Source organism: Eubalaena glacialis, chromosome 7 (genome assembly GCF_028564815.1).
Source record: "Eubalaena glacialis isolate mEubGla1 chromosome 7, mEubGla1.1.hap2.+ XY, whole genome shotgun sequence".
NCBI classification, from domain to species: Eukaryota; Metazoa; Chordata; class Mammalia; order Artiodactyla; family Balaenidae; genus Eubalaena; species Eubalaena glacialis.
This window is the reverse complement of record NC_083722.1, coordinates 76,199,569-76,216,757: the sequence shown is the minus strand read 5'-3', so window position 1 is coordinate 76,216,757 and position 17,189 is coordinate 76,199,569. Positions and strand designations below refer to the sequence as shown.

Below are 17,189 nucleotides of genomic sequence, written 5' to 3'. Positions count from 1 at the left end.
GAGTCACAGGCACACCCTGTGTGCCACTAATGTTCTTTCTGCTGCTGCTTGTGGCCGGTGCCTGTTCGGTTCTGCTGGGGTCGGCTCTGGCTTTTTTCCTCTTCTCTCCATGCCCCTATTTCTGGTAAACACTGAGGGTGCCACCCCCTGCCTCATGGCCCTGAGTGTGGGAGAGCGTCTGGCCGTGGGGCTCTGGACTCCACCTCCAGGAGCTGGCTCTGGAGACCCCATCAGCCCCACTCCAGGCCGTCTCTTGGAGTTCCTGGTGCTGAGAGAGTGTTTAGACCTAAAGATCGTGTTATGTAAAGCCCTGGTATCTCCCCTAAGTGTGCTTGGGGACGTGAATCCACACTCCCCGGCACATCTGCACATCGGCTGGCCTGGTGTCTGAGGGGCTCCGTGCACCTCCGTCGGCTCTACTGAGGGCCGTTTCATGGTGGGTGTGTTTACTGGTCCAGCAGTGGTTCCTGCAGTCTCACGGTGCCAGGATGAGGGGTTGGTTTTAGAATTTGCCTGTATGTTTGTGGCAGTTCTGACTTGGCGGGGTCATGGTTATCCTAGCCCCTCTGGTTTCGCTCACGAAGGCACCTGGGTCTTCCTCAGCAGCTACTCTAAGCTGTGATATGGCTGGTCCACACGTTGATGTCCCCATGTGGCCTGCCTGGGTCCAGTTCACCTACTCACCAACTGCTTTTCGAGTCCCGCTCAGTGTCAGGCACTGAGCCAGGAGCCAAGGACCCAACAAAGCCCCCTGCCTGATGGAGCACATGGTCTCATGGGGGACCCAGCCGGGAACCAAATAGCTGCACATAAATGTAAAAACCCTGCTGTGAAGAGACTCATGGTGCTTCAGGAGGGACCAAACAAGGGGGTGGCCCTGATGGCGAGGTCAGGGGAGGCTTCCCTGAGGAGGTGACTCTGAGCAGTGAGTGAGCTGCAGGGTCTGGGGAAGAGACGGGCAAGAGTCTTCCCGGCCCAGGGGGAACAAGGGGTGGGAAGGTCCCACAGCTAGGGAGCTGACAGGGCTGGTGTGGCCAGATCTTGGAGAGCGAGGGACACCAGTGTGGATGGTGGGGCTTGGGCTGGAGCAGTGGGGAAGAATCGTGGATGGGCTTGAGCTGGTAAGTGAGTTAAATGGCAGGATCTGGAGTAGCATGGGATGCCTGGGGTAGCGGAGAGGGACATCAGGGCTCACTCTGTACAGAGGCCGCATAGGCTTCACCTGGCAACATGCCTACAGCACCCTAACTTGTAGGTGCTGTGCCACAGAAGGAGAAACGGGCTCAGTGTGTCAAGATGCTCGCTCAGGGTCCCGGGGCGGGCCAGTCAGGAGGCTGGGGTTGGAACCCGGGCCTGACTGGCTCCTGAGAGCGTGTCTTAAGCTGTTTTCTTGCCCACTCCCATGCCCATCCTTTCCCCCGGGGCAGGGGCATCATATTGGCATTTGCAGGGGTTTTCTTTTCCATTTGGTTTCCCTGAAGTAGCAGCATGTGAGACAGATTGAGCGTTATGTTTGAGCACTCTGTACGGCTCTAGCTTGACTGCTTGGTGAGGAGGGAGAGGTGGAGGAATGGCTTGATCCCTCTGGCCTTGCCACACGTGCTCCTGCCTGCCCTGTGTCTCCCGCCGCCTGCCCTGCGTCTCCCGCTGCCTGCCCTCATCTCTGGATGAGTCTCCTCCTGTCCTTTGTTTGTGCTGCCCTCCTGGGAAGTCCTTGTGGGGCTCTTCATAGCAACTCTGGGCAATGGCCGCCCCAGCCCAGACCTGTGCCGAGTCTTCTGGCCCGTCTTCTGGCTTCGTGGGCCTCCCAGCCCATCTGAGTGACATCCTTCCTCCAGTGCACAGTGCGGCGGTGAACGCCCTCTCCTTCCACCCGTCGGGAAACTACTTGATCACGGCCTCCAGCGACTCAACCCTGAAGATCCTGGACCTCATGGAGGGCCGGCTGCTCTACACGCTCCATGGACATCAGGTGAGGGCGTCAGCCTGGGCTGAGTGGCATGGAGTGGGGTGGAGGCGCTGCCTTGAGGTGGCCCTTCACTTGGAGCCGGATGGAGGGGTTCTGTGGTCCCCTTGCAGCCTGCACGTTGGGGTGAGGTGCAGAAGCAGGTTTCCCACCCACAAGACCTGTGACCTCTGGCAGAAGTGCTGGGCCTGGTGCTGCAGCTGAGAAGGGAGTACAGGGCTTCAGTTGGGTGGGGGCTCGGAACGGAGGCCTCTGGACATGGTTGACAGACTTTTCCCAGGGGCTGAATGGAATCTGTCCCCAGTGACCTCAGGCATCACTTGGTCCAGCAGTTGAGTAGAGCCCTGGAACTCATGCCCTGAATTGCCATCAGGCCTCCTGGGGCCCTTTGGAGGCAGAAACAACAGGTGTCTTGCAGAGGCGGGTGTGAAGGAGGGAAATCTTACCGCACATTCATTGCGGAATTCCTAGAATTGAAACGAGGGAGAGAGGCCTTCTCTCTGAGCGTCTTTCACCAACACATCCGGTGCCCTGGCCCCCTGTGTGGGCAGTAGCTGGGCACGGGCCCCAGTGGGCGGTGGGCTGCTTGCAGTTCTCCCCTGCAGCCGGCCTGGGTGTGGCTGAGCTGTCTCCTGCTGAGCAGAGCGGTCATCAGAGTGTCTCCTGCTGGGACGTGGTCGCCACATCCAAGTGGGGCACGGGTGCAAAGACCAGAGCATTTCAGTTTGTCCACTTCTCCACCCATGAGCAGGGGCAGACGGGATGGAGAGTGGGGACAGGCTCTTGAGGGCTGAGGGAGGCCCTGGGCTGCTCATGTCTCTTGGGCCAGCAGCTAGGTGTGAGGCGTCTAGCCCAGGGCTCTCTGGATCCCACTGCCATCTGAGTCAGAGCACAAGGGGCCTTGGCCATGGCTTGGAGTGGGGGCATGGGCCTTTTCTTCTGCTTCCTTGGGACCTGGAGGCTGCTTGCCCTCAGCCCATGGTGACCCCTGGTCCTCTCTGTCAGAGAAATGTCTGGTGTGCAGGACCAGCGGGCCTGTTCCCCTGGTGTCGACACATCTAGGTGTCACGTATGGCCACTGGGCTGGCGTGATCGCTGCTCCTGTTGTCAGCCTGTGGGGGAGCCACCTTTGTTAGCCCTTTGGCAAGTAGTTACTTAGATTCACATGTAACCAGTTTCGGATCTTATAACCAGGAGGGCATTTGAAAACCACATGAACACTGCTACCTCTCCTGCTCCCGCGAAAATGAAGGAAAAGCAATGCACAGAAACACCGTGCAGGCAGGTGCATACCAAGTGATCACCGAGCACTTTCTCCTTTCTAGTGGACGTTCTTTAGACAGCTGACTCACCTCTCAGCCTGAGAAGCTTTGAATGCGGCATCTAAAAAGCCGTTCCTGTGTTCGGGCCCAGCATCAGCACATATGGGAAACCTGTGGACATTGTTCTCCTGGAGAAGTGAGACAGGGGCCAAGAGAAACCGCGCAGTTACCTATCTGCTGTTGAACCTGGAAATGTGGGAGACAGGCTGAGGGACAGTGGTGGTTTGGGGGTGTGGAGAACGGGAAATGGCTTCGGAAATCAATTCTTCCTCAGGGCACCAAACTCGCAGTGCCCAGAGGAAGGGGGAGGAAGGAGAAGCAAGCTCACCTCTGTTCATCTTGCCGTCCGTTTGTCCATTCATCATCCGCTTCCCAGCTCACCGGGCTGGGCACCAGGGGTATGAAATGGATGTCGTGGTCCCACCCACTGGGGCTCGTGGCCTGGGAAGCAGGGGACTCTCTGGGGACATCAGCAGAGCCGAGGTGGCATGAGATGTGTTAGGAAACCAGGAGAGGCAGGTTGAGTCTTGGGTGGTACTTGGAGGGTTGGGTGAAGCAGGGTAGGCTTCTCCCCGCTCAGATGAAAGTGGGAGTCGGAGTGTGAGGCTCACATTTGTTTCTCTTCCGACCCCCCAAAGTCCCTATCAAATACAGAAACTTAGCATTGGTGTGCCATGGGTCTTAGGGGCTCTTCTTCCTGGAGTACCCATAACACAGCCCCACTGTGGGGTGCAGGATGTGGGAGCCCCAGGGCCTGGCTTCCTCGGGGTTCCGCAGACCGATTCTGGGAGGAAGGAGCTGGCCAGAGCCCCGCGCTAGCTTTAACCCCTCTCCTCTTCCTGGAGAGCTGATCTCTCCCTTTCTCCTCCTCCTCCTCCTCCTCAAGACCTGTGGTGAGACCACCGTGCACTCACCGGTGGCAGCTCAGTGCTGGGTTCTCCAGCGGGCCACGTGGGCAGACCTGGCCCACTTCCTTTGCCCTCTCTGCCTCCAGGGCGCTTTCTTTTGGGCAAAGACTCTTGAAGAGTCTGGTCTCTGGGCTGATGTCGGAGGGCAAGTACGTGGTGTGTGTGTGTGAGGGGGGCTGCAAAACCTAGCCCCCCCTCTGTGCCCCAGTCTGCCAGGGTTTGCTGTGGCTCCTTGTTGGGTCTGACTCTGCCCCTGGGTTTGGGGCGATTCAAAGTCAGCTAAGGGTGGCTTCCTAAGGAAGGAGAGTGCAGTTGAGCAGCCTTGATTCGGGCAGTTGTTAAAAGCAGTCCGCCAGCTGGGCCAGATACCTAGTGTGGGCGGACATCTGGGCCGGGAGCGGGAGCGGCTTTGCTCTCCCCAAGGGGACAAATCCGTGGAAGTTGGGCCTGTGTTGTCACTGGGAGCCGATGTGCTCTGAAAATGTCCCTGACCTATGAGGGTTTGTGACATGCTGTCGGGCCAGAGTGGCTCAGCTCCAGGAAGAAGTTCTTTGACACCCCTTTGGAGGATGTATTGCCCCTGCCAAGCCCCAGGGAGAGGGCCTGCACCACGGGCTGAGGAGTGGGCTGAAGCCCCGCCCAGATGCTCTGTGCAGTGTCTGGTCCTCTTAGGCTCCCCCGCTCATGAAGTCCTCTCCCTGTCCCGTCCTTCCAGGAAGATGCACAGCTGCACTCCTTGGTGACTTGAGCTTCCACGTTCTGTTCCAGGAGGTAGTGAGGGCCTCACCAAGCACAGCTGTCACCAGCCACTTCCAGAAGCCTGTGGCGCCCACAGCTCCCAAGTGGTCCCAGATGCCCAGGGATTCTGTCCCCCAGATGAGAAGGCAGATTTGAAAGCACCTTTGAGTCCTGGTGGGGGAACCGAGGTCCAGAGAATGATCTGGACTTGTAGGGGGTCTCATGCAGCTTAGGGTTGTCGACCTGGAACGAGTACCCACATCTGCAGTTTCCACCACACGCATTGACCTCATATGTATGGCTTTTAGAAGTTGTGATCTCACTCTTGTTTTCAGATCACTGGTCTGTGTAGGAGGCCAGCGGGCCTCATGGCTTCTTGTATTCCAGCCTTGCTGCTAGGTGATGGTGTTCTGGTCCAGCAGGAGAGGGATCCCCAGGAAGCTTTGGTTTGGACTTGGAGGACCTCCTTGTGACCGCCCTCAGGCATAGCCCCAAGGGAGCCGTAGAGGGAGGGCTATTGAGTTGTTCTGCCACGTGGAGCAGCCACCCCTTCAGGCCTCCAGATCCACACTTATGAGAAGGGACAGTGCAGGCCAGGGGTCAGAGGCCAGCCGAGAGGAGCCTGCCACAGGGAGCTGGTGCTGCGGGGAGCCAGACCTTGAGCAGAAGAGGGGGCTCTGCGTGTGGCAGGGAAGTGTCTCCATGTCCTGTGAGAGGGCCGGCCTGAGCCAGCCCCACTGGAGGAAAAGTGAGGAAGGGTCAGGGGAGGCCATGCTGTTGGGTAGAAGCTCTTTTGCCTGAGTTGAGGCCAAAAGTCTCTTATTGTTTCCTAAAGGCATAGGGGCACCAGGACAGGCACATGCCAAGTGCAAAGCTAAGATCAGGATCACCCAGTGTGGCCTGGGTCTCCTGGGCTGGGCCCACGTGCTGGCACTGAGGACAGCTTGTGCCCCCAGGAGTCTGACCAGGCTGGCAGTTTGGTGGTTCTCTGGCGTGCAAGTGATTGGTCACACTTCCATCGGCCCATATGAGGCCGGCTTACCTGTGGGGCTGGGGATGGACGTCAGTTACAAGTTTATTGTGAGCCTGAAGGATTCTGGTGCTTCTCCCCTGCAGTCCTGGCTTTGGGACTCTGAGCCACAAAGGGCCATTCAGGGGGTGTGGCTGGTGACTGAGAGAGGCTCCTGCCCCGTGGGAGCTCGACGCCACATGTGCTGTACCCCAGAAACAGCTCCTTGGCTGCAGCTGGGGCTCGTGTGGCTCTTCAGAGGCTTCCACGGGGTGGATGTCCCCAGGTGATTTGGGGAGCAGGCCAGAGAGCTGGGCAGGCCCTTTGCTGGCTCCAACCCCACACGGGCCCTGGCCCCTCACCGCCCTGCTGCTCCTGCTGCGCAGGGGCGGCAGGTTTCCAAACTCAAGCCGAGCAGACACTGACGCCTTTGCCAGGGCAGGGGGGTGGGACAGACTGAGGAGCCTGTTGGGGTTGAGAGGTTGGGTAGCCCTCGGCTTCCAGACAAATCTGTCCATCCGGGTGGAGAGTGGACAGAGCAGGGAGGTACTGCCAGCCTGGATATGGGGCACTGTCCTACTTCCTCCGCCATGGGGACACCGGGGTGATTTCTCTCTCAGTGATTGGGCTGGAAAAGAGCCTGCACTGGTCACCTTTGCCAGCTGCTTTGACTGAGACCAAGTGCTGGATACGTTCTGTTGGGGAGGGTTCGCAGCCTTGTCTGATGCCCAGCTTTCTAAGGAAACACCCCAACATTTCCAGGGACGAACAGCTTGTACCCACCTGTTTCTGGTTTAGAAAAATGATGGACACTCTCCTATCTTGTTCAGCCAGAAAAGCCTGAGCCTTGGGGGGCCACAAATGGGAGGAAAGGGTTTGGACGTTGGGGTCAAACCATTCTGGCTCCACCTCTTAACCTGTGACAGTGGGCAAGACCTTGACTTTGCCAAGCCTTTCCTCCTCTGTAAGAATGATGCCCATATCTGTCATATTGGGAGAGGACACGTCCTCACAGATGCCAGTCCCTGTCCTGCGCAGCTCTTGGAAAATGACCCCATGCTGTTCTAGATGAGAGCTCTTTAAAAGGCTGTTTAAAGTTTCTGTTATGGGCATGGTCCTGGCACCATGGATGGGTAATGTTTGTTAGGAAACTGAGTACATATTAGGGGGCTCTGATGACTTAACGCCCACTGATGGGCACAGGGCCATAGCCGTCGGCCCCTCCCCCTCTGGGATGGGGCTCACCCATTTCCCCTCCTCCCACTCACCCACAGAGTCTCTGAAGGGTTTATCTGGCTTCTTATTTTGTTTAGGGTTGTTCTCATCTGCCCCAGAACATCCTCTTGCTCTGGCTTCTCTCTTGTCACACAACTCCTAAAATCCGTCCCACAGTGGGTGGGCTGTAGTGATTCTCCGACAGCTTGTCCCCACCAGCTGTCCTGAGTGGGTTCGGCCTGCTGCTGCCTTGGTCTACAGGTCTGCTTCCGTCGCCCTTTATTAGTCCCGCCCATCGGGTCTTTTCCAGGGCCTGACTCCTGGAGGACAGGCCGGGTATCTGATGACACTGGGCTGGGTAGGGGTGCCAGCGCCCTCTCTGAGGCTCTGGGAAGTCTTGCTGTGGGGATCCGCCACGACCGGGACAGTTAAGCAGGAGGAAAGGGAGACCCTGCTTCTCGCTGGATCCTGTACAGACTTAGGGGTGTCAGCTGCACGGGAGCCTCCTCACCCCGCTCACCCCTCACTTTGCCGCAGGGAAGACCAGGAGAGGGGAGGGCTTTCCCACCAAAGGCAGCTGTCTTTCGAAGCCTTGTGCCCTGAGCAAGGCCCCCATAGTTTTGTGTGGCAAATGTGGGGGCATCGTGCTAGAAATACAGATTTATTTTTCTGTATTTTCCGAAACGTAATCTCGAGACATGCTCATTTGGTTTTAGTCCCCAGAGCTATTTGGGAGAGGAGGGTAGGCGGGGCGTGGGTGGGGCGTTAAATCTGGTGTTTGCGGCTGTGCAGTTGGCGTTCGTGTCTCTGTGGAGTGACTGAACCGCACAGGGACCAGCGGGTACGTGGTTCCCCGAACCTCAGCTGGCCCACGGTGGAGCGAGCACCCATCACCCAGGGCCCAGAGCCCCAAACCCGGGGCAGCTGTGTGAGGGGCTGTGCTCGGTTGTCGAGAAATCACAGGCTCAGAGCACGGGGTCGGCCGACGCTACTGGCAGCTTGTGCCGCGCCGGGGGCTGGGGCTGGGGAAGTGACAACAAGGGGGACTCGCCCTCTAGGAGGAGAGACAGCAGGGGGACAGAGCGGCCTGGGCACGTGGGCCGCCCCTGGCTGCCCCAGGAGGAAGGAAGCTCTCAGAATGGGCCCCTCCCACCTCGTTTCTCTGCGCCCTGTGGCCCTTGTGTAGTTGTTCATTTTGGAGACTCGCTTTGCTGCTTGAGAGGCTTAGATCTGCCTTGGATGGTTGGGTAGCTCCCGGGAGAAGTGAGGGGACATTAAGAGGGAGAGGAGCTCACTTACTCCAACTGAAGTAACCAAGAGCTCAGCCTGACCCCCTGTCCCCTGCCGGCAGCCCAGAGTTGAGGGCTGGGAACAGGTGTCCTTGGCCAAGGTCAGGAGCAGCCTAGGTGGCCGCTCCTTGTCCGCGGGGCCCCACGAAGGGACATAAGCACCAGCCCACAACAGGTCTAGCGAGTGAGTGCCGAGCCTCCCTCGCGGGGATTTGTGGAAGAGTCGTCCTGGTGGACTGGGTTGCGGTGTCTTTGCCTGAGCGCGGGGGTCAGAGTCCAGAACACCCACGCCAGAGGCCTCCTTGGTCTCCGTGTATCTGTTTGATGGCCGCTCTTCTTTTACCTCTGACATGGGGCATGTGGTGTGACGTTGCTTTTTGTTCGCTGGCAGCCAGTGAAAAACATCAAAACCCTTGCATGGTGGGGGTGGGGGTACCTGGCTGAGCCTTTGCCCCTGTAGCTGTTGTGGCCACAGCGGTCAAAGTTCAGGTGTGCAGGGACTCAGGGAGTCAGGCCGGAGGGGGTGAGGCCAGCGGAGAGGTCTGGACAAACTGCAGGGGCTGTGGAGTGAGAGTCGTCAGGAGCTGTGGGATCTAAACACCATGGCATCCTTTGTTTTGCCTTTTTTTCCCCCCTGCATTGACGCCTTGCTGTTTGAGAGTGAAGGAACCAGCCAGTGTGGGTCCCTTGGGTCTGGAGGTTGGCAAGGCAGAGGCGATGTATGGTGAAATGACTGGGTGTGAGTCCAGCTGAGCTCGAGGGCCACGTGCAGCTGGGTCAGGGGGGAGAGAGAGGTGGGGGACCGGGCTGCATCCAGTGCTCATGATGATCATCTCACAAAGGGCTCCAACTGGCCAGATCCAGAGAGGGAGGGAGGAAGGATCCGGTTGAGGCTAGGCAGCGTCCCTGCCAGTGGACCTGGCCTGGAGCCAGATGGGGACCAGGACCTCAGGCAGGTGGGCACCCCTGGCGATCAGGGACAGGTCAGACCCACGCTGCCGAGGGCCCAGCTGAGAGCTGCTGCTCAGAGTCCCGCTCAGGAAGCGCTGCAGAGGCCCCGGGCCTTGCCTGTGGGAAGAAACAACTTGGCCGCATGCCTGTCCCTAGCCGGTGAACGAATGCATCAAGAGTGACTAATTGACTGAAAGGAATCAGCCACTGTGAAGGCGGGACAGTCTCAGAGAACACTCCTGATCACAACTGATCCCTGCCGGTGATAAAAGAGACTCCCCCAGCCCGCAGGGTTTGGAAACTAGAACTCACTTCTAAATAACTGCTGGGCTAAAGAGAAAATCCCAGTGGAAATGGAACATTTGGAGATGAAGGACAGTGAAAATACTGCATATGGGAAACTTTGGGGATCTAAGCTCCAAGATGGCAGTCAGAGGCAAATTTGTAGCCTTAAATGAATTTATTTAAAACCAAGAAAGATCAAAAATAACCAAATTCAGAGTTCAATGTAGGAGGCTGCAGAAAGAACACGGAAAGAGGCCTTCTTGAGCTCACAGTTTTGCGGAGCGGCGAGCGGTTCAGTGGGGCCAGAATGCTGATGGGAAGGGCAGAGGAGAGGGCCTGGTGAGGTCTCTGGGGGTCTGGGTGGTCTGGGGCCCTGAAGGCCCACCAAGGGTTGGGTTGAAGATTGTCAGCAGTGAAGAGCCGAGTCTGCATTGCAGTCCATGATGACTTTGGCCCACAGCAGAGCCCAGGGCCAGCCATTCTCTGGGCTGTGCTTTGAGTGCCCTGGACTGCTTCTGTGGGCCCCGGGGTGGATGGGTAGGAGCCTTCGTGGAAACCACTCTTTCCAGGAACACCGAGGTACCTGGTGCAGGAGCCATGCAGTCCTCTTGGTAAACGGGCACTGTTGGGGAGGACTGTGGGCCTCAACCCTCAAGAGCTCCTCTGAGCGCCCTTGTCGCTCGTGCCCTCCCTGGAGTTTCCTGGGACTTGGACTCTGGGGAAGGCTCTAGTTCTTCTTGCCTGGAGGGCTCCTAGCACCTGCTTTCTGGTCCTGATCCCCCTGCCAAACTGGGCTGCCGGCCACATTCTTCAGTGGTCCTGCTGCTGCTTGGCCTCCAATATCTTGTCCCCAACTTGGCATCTGGTGGTGAGTGTCAACAGGAAAGGAGACTGACCCACGAATATTTGTTTGGTTCCTTAGTTGCTGTGACTTCTTAGAAACCTGCCATTCCTCAATGAGCTCTGGGCAGGCAGAGAGCCTGGCTTTTTTGACACTCCACGTACTGTGTTCCTTCCCTTTTCTGTCTTCCCTCTTTGTTTTTCCTCAAAATGAAAACAGTTTTGTTTCGTTTTTGTATTAATGTAACAATGCTATATACTCGTTAAAAAATTCAAAGTATGGGAAATTACAGAGATTTCTAAGACTCAAGTAAGTCACCTGAAATTGCCTCCCCCCACTTAAGTCCTGTCAGTGTGTGGTGACTGTCCGCCTGGAAGGGTATCTGGGTGACAGACGACCTGCTCCCATCCTACCCCCAGGCCCTGCGCCTGCAGCCCGTGATGCTGCGCTCCTGGTATTGCACACTCACCTATGCAAGTGGACATTGTTCCCCGTCAGTGAGAATGGATCTCCTTTGTCCTGATGGATGGCTGCAGAGGACTCCCGGGCTGCTGTGAGCCCAGCCCCTTCGGGCCCCTTGTACTTCTTCATCACCCCCACTATGGGCAGCTCGGAGAGGAGGAGCCGTGGGTAGATTCCAGAAGCATGGGCAGACATGCTGCCTCCTGCCCAGTGTGCCTGGGCCCAGGGGGCAGCTCTGTCTAACCCGCCTGTCTCTTCTGGGCAGGCAGAAGCTGGCCTTGCTCCGTGATGTCGGGTCCCTTTCCAGCCCACAACCTGTCTAGTCTTTTCTGCCGCCGAGTGGAGGTGCTTCCCAGTATTCCTGTCGTCCACGGGTCCACTGCTGTGTCAGCCCTGCTGCCGGAGGCCCCTCATATTCGCTGTTGGAGCTCCTGTTGCTCCCTGTCCTGCTCTGGAGGAACTGAGGTGGCCTTTGATGGAGGCCGCACTGTCATCATCTAGGCGAGAACCTCTTATATCTGGCTTTGCTTGGGGAATGCCAGGTGTTGCCGCATTAACAGTTTGGCCAAAAGGAAGCAATGGTTCCTTTTGGCCAAACTTTTAGTGTGGTGGTGTGCCGAGCAGACTCTTGCTCTGTGCATCTTTCTGCAATGGGTTTCAGGCGTGTGGGGAAGAGCCCCCTTCTTTACCAGGAGATCATGCCCCCTGCCCCAAGCCTGAATGTGCTCACTGGTGCGGCCAGGTGCAGGCCTGACATCACCCTTTGGACAGTTCAGTGGACCTTCAGCGTGTGAGAAGCCAGAGTGGCATGTCTCCTCCCAAGGCCCCAACATGAGGGAAGTGATGTGCCCGTTAGAGGGACACGTCACTTTGCTCTGCTGCCCAGGCACCTTCAGTAACCCCACCCCATCCTCCTTCTTGCCCTGGTTCTGGCCCTTTGGGTCGCCTGAGCTCCCCAAGCGCCCTGCCTCTGCTCATTGGCTCCTCCACGGGGCTCCGCGCTTCTCTGGTCAGCTGCAGTGTGGTGTTGGCGGGGGGGCATGGTCTGGGTCGGGGGACCGAGTTCTGGCCCCAGTGCTGGGCCTGGGATAGGTCAGTGCACCTCTGTGACGTCCGGCTTCTCCTTGGGAAGTGAGGGCAGTGATGTCAGTCCGGTAGGGCTGTCAGTGCGGCCTTTCCTGCTCATTCCTGTCGGCCCAACGCTCGACCTCATGGCCTGGCTTTTGTCAGTGGTGCTTGGGGCCAGAGTCTCAACAGTAGTGCTCATGCTTGGGCACCTGCCAGTTCCTCCGCCAAAGGTTGGGGAGGGCATGGGCTGGATGAGGTGCTCAGCCCTGAGTCCTGCTGCCGCTCTCACTCACGAGCTTCTGGTTTCTTCCTGTGCATTGAGAATCTAGAGTGACCTTTGGTGTTTGCTCTTTTTGGCTTGTCCTCCTAGGGTCCAGCCACCACTGTTGCCTTTTCAAGAACGGGGGAGTATTTTGCTTCTGGAGGTTCTGATGAACAAGTAAGTAAAGAATGATCTGAGGGGTCTCAGCTGATACTGAGCAGAACAGAACAGGGGGCCGAGGTGTCTTGGGGATGGACAGGCTGGGTTTCACCAGCTTCCTTGGTGGCTTTCAGCAATCTTGAGGCCTGGATCTTGGGGTGGGGCCCCCAGAGCTGGGCCCTGGCCTCCCCAGAGCAGGAGTGCTGTAGGTGCCGACCCGTGGCAGCATCTCAAAACCCTTACAGCTCAAACCAGCTTGGGTAGGAAGTCTGGGTTACTGTTGCCATGAGAAAGTTAAAACGGTTTTTTAGGAACTTCTTTCTCCTGATTATAGGTGAATAATTAGATAACTCTTGGATGCTTACTGCGGGCCTGGTAATCAGGGCAACATGGCAAGAGCGTCACCCCTCATTCAGTCCTCAGGGCAGCCGCGTGGGGCAAGCCTTCTCTTCAGCTGTTCTGTGGGTGAGGAAACCGAGTCTTGGCTGCAGCAGAGCTGGAGCCTGCGCTAGAGCCTGCACTCTGTCGTCTGCCGTCCTTTGCTCCTGTGCTGTCTGAGGGGGCAGCATTTTCCAACTCCAGGCTGCGGAGTGAGGACATGTGTGAGGAGGTCCTGTCCTGCCTTGTCACCCTGTCAGCCACCCTGGTGCCTCCTGCCCAGACTGCTCAGCCCTGATTACCTGCCTCCTGCAGGGCACCCTGTCCCTGGGGTCTGGCCCAGAGTCTGGCACCTGGGAGGCTCCAGGGCCGTTGAAGAGTCCACCCGCTGGAAATCTTTCTCCGGGTTCTGGCACAGTGCTGCTTGTCCAGAAAACCACACTTCCCTGAGGCAGGGAGGAAGGGGTGGCTGTTCCGAGCCACTGGTGACCTGGTGTGTCACCTAGAATGTTCATCCCACTGTTCCCGGGCCTCACAGCTCTGACAGCTCTGCCCAGGAAAGTGCTGCTGGCCTCCCAGTGAGCGCCAGCCCCGGCCTGATGGACCGATTCTGGTTGAGTCTCTGCCAGTAAAGCAGAGGACAGTTGGAGGCACAGCATGGCTAAGAGTTGGCAGGCATCTTCCCATACCAGCACCGGTTCCTGTGCTGACCACACAAGGCAGGAGGAGGGCAGAGGGAACCCTGAGCCTTCCCTGGGCATGAAGGCCTGGCTCATTGCTCAGAAGACTAGGGAAACTAGTACAGTAAATTCACACCATAAATAAAGTCCTGGCAAAAGAAATTCACATAGCACAAGAGGCAACCTGGTAGGAAGTAGGGCTTCCCCGACCCTGGCCCCTCCCGGGGCAGCCGCTGCTGTCAGCTCCCTGGCTGCCTTCTGATTGTCTGCTCTGAGAGCCTTTTGGGAATGACATTTGACATTCTCTCTTCACATTCCTGATAGCCATTCCCCAGCTCAGCGCCATTCAGCAGTTAGACTTGTGCAGTACACAGGACCCTATAAACAAGGGGGTGTGTGCCGATGTTCTTTTTGTAAAGGGGACAAATGAGAGACCCTAGATGCTCATCAGTTGGGGAGCAATGAACAGTGGTGCTGCTCTGGGAGTGGCGAGCAGCCTCCCAAAGAACCAGGCTCGTGGCTGCGTCCCGATGGGGCATGCATCCAGGGCACGTTGAATTTCCATCCTATGTGGATTCATTGGTTTTTCTGTGGCCTCAGTTGACTACTGGCCACGATTCACAATTCCTGCCATCCTGGAAGTGGCCCTAGAGGAGTGCAGCCACGGGTGGCCCGCACCCTCCAGCAGGGAGCGCTCTTGCCCAGCTTTTGTTGGAGGAGCCTCAGGGCATGAAGATCCTCCCAGTGGGATGTAGAATAATGGACATGTTACCGACTTCTCCCTGGGGGCCAGTGTCTGTGCCAGACTGTCTCCTGTGAGCTTCATTGCAGCCCTGTGAGGTGGGAACTATGACCATCCCCTTTTCACAGATGAGGAAACTGAGGCACAGAGAGGGTGAGTCCCTTGCCTAGAGCCACACAGTAAGGGGTGGAGCCAGGATCTTAACCCTAGTTGTCTGGCCTGGAGTCTGTATCTGAACCACTTCTCACAGTGAAGCCGGCCAGGCCGCCACCCTAAGGAACTTGTATTTTAGTGGGGAGACAGATGGTAGACAAGGAAAAGGGACAAAGATTAACTAACTACCGACTCTGATGCCTTGAAGGAAATAAATAGAGGGCTATGATAAAAACTAGCAGGAGGGCCAGGGAAGGCCTCTCTGAGAAGGTGGTATTAGAGCAGACACTTCAGCCTGAGGTGCCAGCTATACAGAGCTTGGGCCTGGGACATCCCAGGCCCAGGGAGCAGCCAGTGCAGAGGCCCAGTGGTGACAGTGACTCTCCATCCTGGTGGAGCACTCGATCCTCTTGGGGCCTGTTCAGAGATGGTGCAGGTCCCAGAGGGAGTGGGGTGCCAGGTGGGGACCACAATCCCACCACTGGCCCAGAACTTTGGGGGTGGCCTCTGGGCCCATTTTCTCCGTGGAGAAAGACTGGTAAGGGGTTTTTCTCCCCCTGATTCTGTGTGCTTATTGGTCTCGGCAGGTGATGGTTTGGAAGAGTAACTTTGATGTTGTCAATTATGGAGAAGTCCTAAGAGTGCAGAGGCCCCCAGCCTCGCTGGCCAGCTCCTCCAGAACTCTGGTAAGTGGCTTGACAGGCATATCCTGAGCCCTGTGACTGGTGGGCTGGGTCATGGTGAATAGCACTGGGCTCGGGGATGGTAGGGGTGCTGCAGGCTTAGGCTGGTCACAGGGAAGAGACCCTGGTAAGATCTCATCATTTACCAAAAACTTAAGTGCTTGTGGTGCTTTGTTTCATATCTAGAATGAACACATAAGACATGAAGAGGCCGTTAGCGCACACTGCTGGGTGCCTAGGCCCCGTACCGTCTGGTGGGGGACTGTTTCCATGCTGTAGGCCGTTGGTTGGTTGAGGCCTGAGGAAAGGAAGGACCCATCCTTTGCTGAGCCTTGGGCTCGATGTCGGGTTCCTAGAGGGTGCGGGGCCTGAAGCCACAGCTGGGACAAATGGGAAGGGCCCCAGCCCTGTTGTTCTTACTTCCTTTTTTTTTTTTTTTAACCATGGAAAGGAAGTTCCTCAGCCACAAACCATTTTTAGTATCTTTGTTGGTAAAAGGGCGTTCAGTGTTCCTGAATCAAAATAGTTAATATTTTTGGACAGATATCTGGGGAAAAAAAGATAACTGATACCGTCTCACTGAATAAGGTCACATTCAGCTTTGGCTAAAATAAACGGTGAAGCCAAGGAGGTGGAACTGTGAGGGTTGTAAGCTCCAGTGGCCGCAGGCTGCTTAAATCTCTCCCTCCTGGATCTTAGAGGCAGTGTGGCCTCTCCCACACGCGGAAACTGGCCTGAACAACAGGAAGCGGCTTGCCCAAGGTCCCCAGCAAGTCAAGGTTGGCCCAGAATAGAACCAGGAAGCCTCTGAGTCCATCCCGGGGCTTTCTTTGGCTCCAGCAGAGGGCCCTGCCCCGCCCCGCCCATGCCCCATCCTGTGTGTTGGGGCTCCCTCTAGGAACAGGCCAGGTTGGGATTTAAAGCTTTTCTTCCAAGGGTTGCCCTTGTCCCAGAGGTTTTGTTCTCCCTCCGCATTTGCTAAGGAGTGGCCGGTTCTCAGCTTTTGGGTTTGTTGGGGGGCGGGGAGGGGGTGGCTGCGTTGCACGGTGGTGTGCTTGCTGCCATTTCATCTTCCACCTAGAAAGGCATCTTCCAAACTGTGGAGTTGGGATCCTCTGGGGTCCATGCCCACTCCCCCACAGCTTCCCGTCTCTTGGGTATTTACGGCGAGCCAGGCCCTGCCGAGGCCTTTATGTGTACTGCCCTGTATATTCCTTACCTCATCAGGATGGGTGGGTAAAGTTACTGCTCTCATTCACAGAGGAGACACCTGGGGCTTAGTTGCCTGCCCTGGTGCCTGGACCTGGGGACCCACCATGCTGGTCCCTCTGAGCAAGGCTGAGTAAGCTAGAAACTGCAGGTGGCAGAGGGCTGCCTGGAAGCTCTTTCCCACCCTGGGGGAGGGCCCTGCCACCTGTCTCTTGGGAATGGTTAGTAATCACCAGCAAGGAGAGAATCCCATGCTCCTTTTCTTGTAGCTATTGAGAAAGTAACTTGGACAAGCTGCCTCTTGTCCCTTCAGCCCTAGCTCAGAGACGGGGTGTGGGGCACCCTTGCTTCCCATAGCTGTGGGACCTGATCATCTAGGACGAAGGATGTGGGGTGGGGAAAGCCAACAGGACAGGGCAGGGTAGGGCCTGGGTGCTCGAACCATCAGCCGGGCTCAGGAAAACCATTTGTTCCCGTATTCCCCTCAGGCCCTCTGCCCAGTGGGCATCACCACGTGGGGCTCAAATTGGGGAAGGGGTGTGGTCTCTGGCTGTGTGGTCCCAGGTAAAGCACCCACTCTTTGCAAGCCTCCATTTCCACGATGGGGCCCGAATACACTCACAGACAGGCTCTGAGGACCCCATGTGTGATGTAGGTGACCTCTGCTAACCTATGAAGTGACTTGACTTGTTAATCCTAAAATCATTCTTCGTTTGGGGCTTTTTCCTCATTTGTCTCAGGCCCCTTTGAGACTCTGAACTGACCTATAGGTCCTCCTCCAGACGCACTATGTCCACACACGCATACCACCGGTGTACCCTTTCAGGGGCTGCTCTGATCTCAGGACTCCCAGGTCAAGAGGAGAGCTG

General features: G+C 57.1%; 1 protein-coding gene across 3 annotated transcripts in view; it reads left to right on the top strand.

The window, feature by feature from the left end:
- The window catches only part of POC1A (POC1 centriolar protein A), a 72,780-nt gene that overhangs the window by 13,502 nt on the left and 42,089 nt on the right, over positions 1 to 17,189 (top strand). For all 3 annotated transcript variants that reach the window (XM_061195413.1, XM_061195411.1, XM_061195414.1), the window contains exons 7-9: positions 1,839 to 1,972; positions 12,425 to 12,493; positions 15,016 to 15,114. In XM_061195413.1, coding sequence (XP_061051396.1) covers positions 1,839 to 1,972; positions 12,425 to 12,493; positions 15,016 to 15,114 — 302 coding nt within the window. The remainder of the gene's footprint in view (positions 1 to 1,838; positions 1,973 to 12,424; positions 12,494 to 15,015; positions 15,115 to 17,189) is intronic.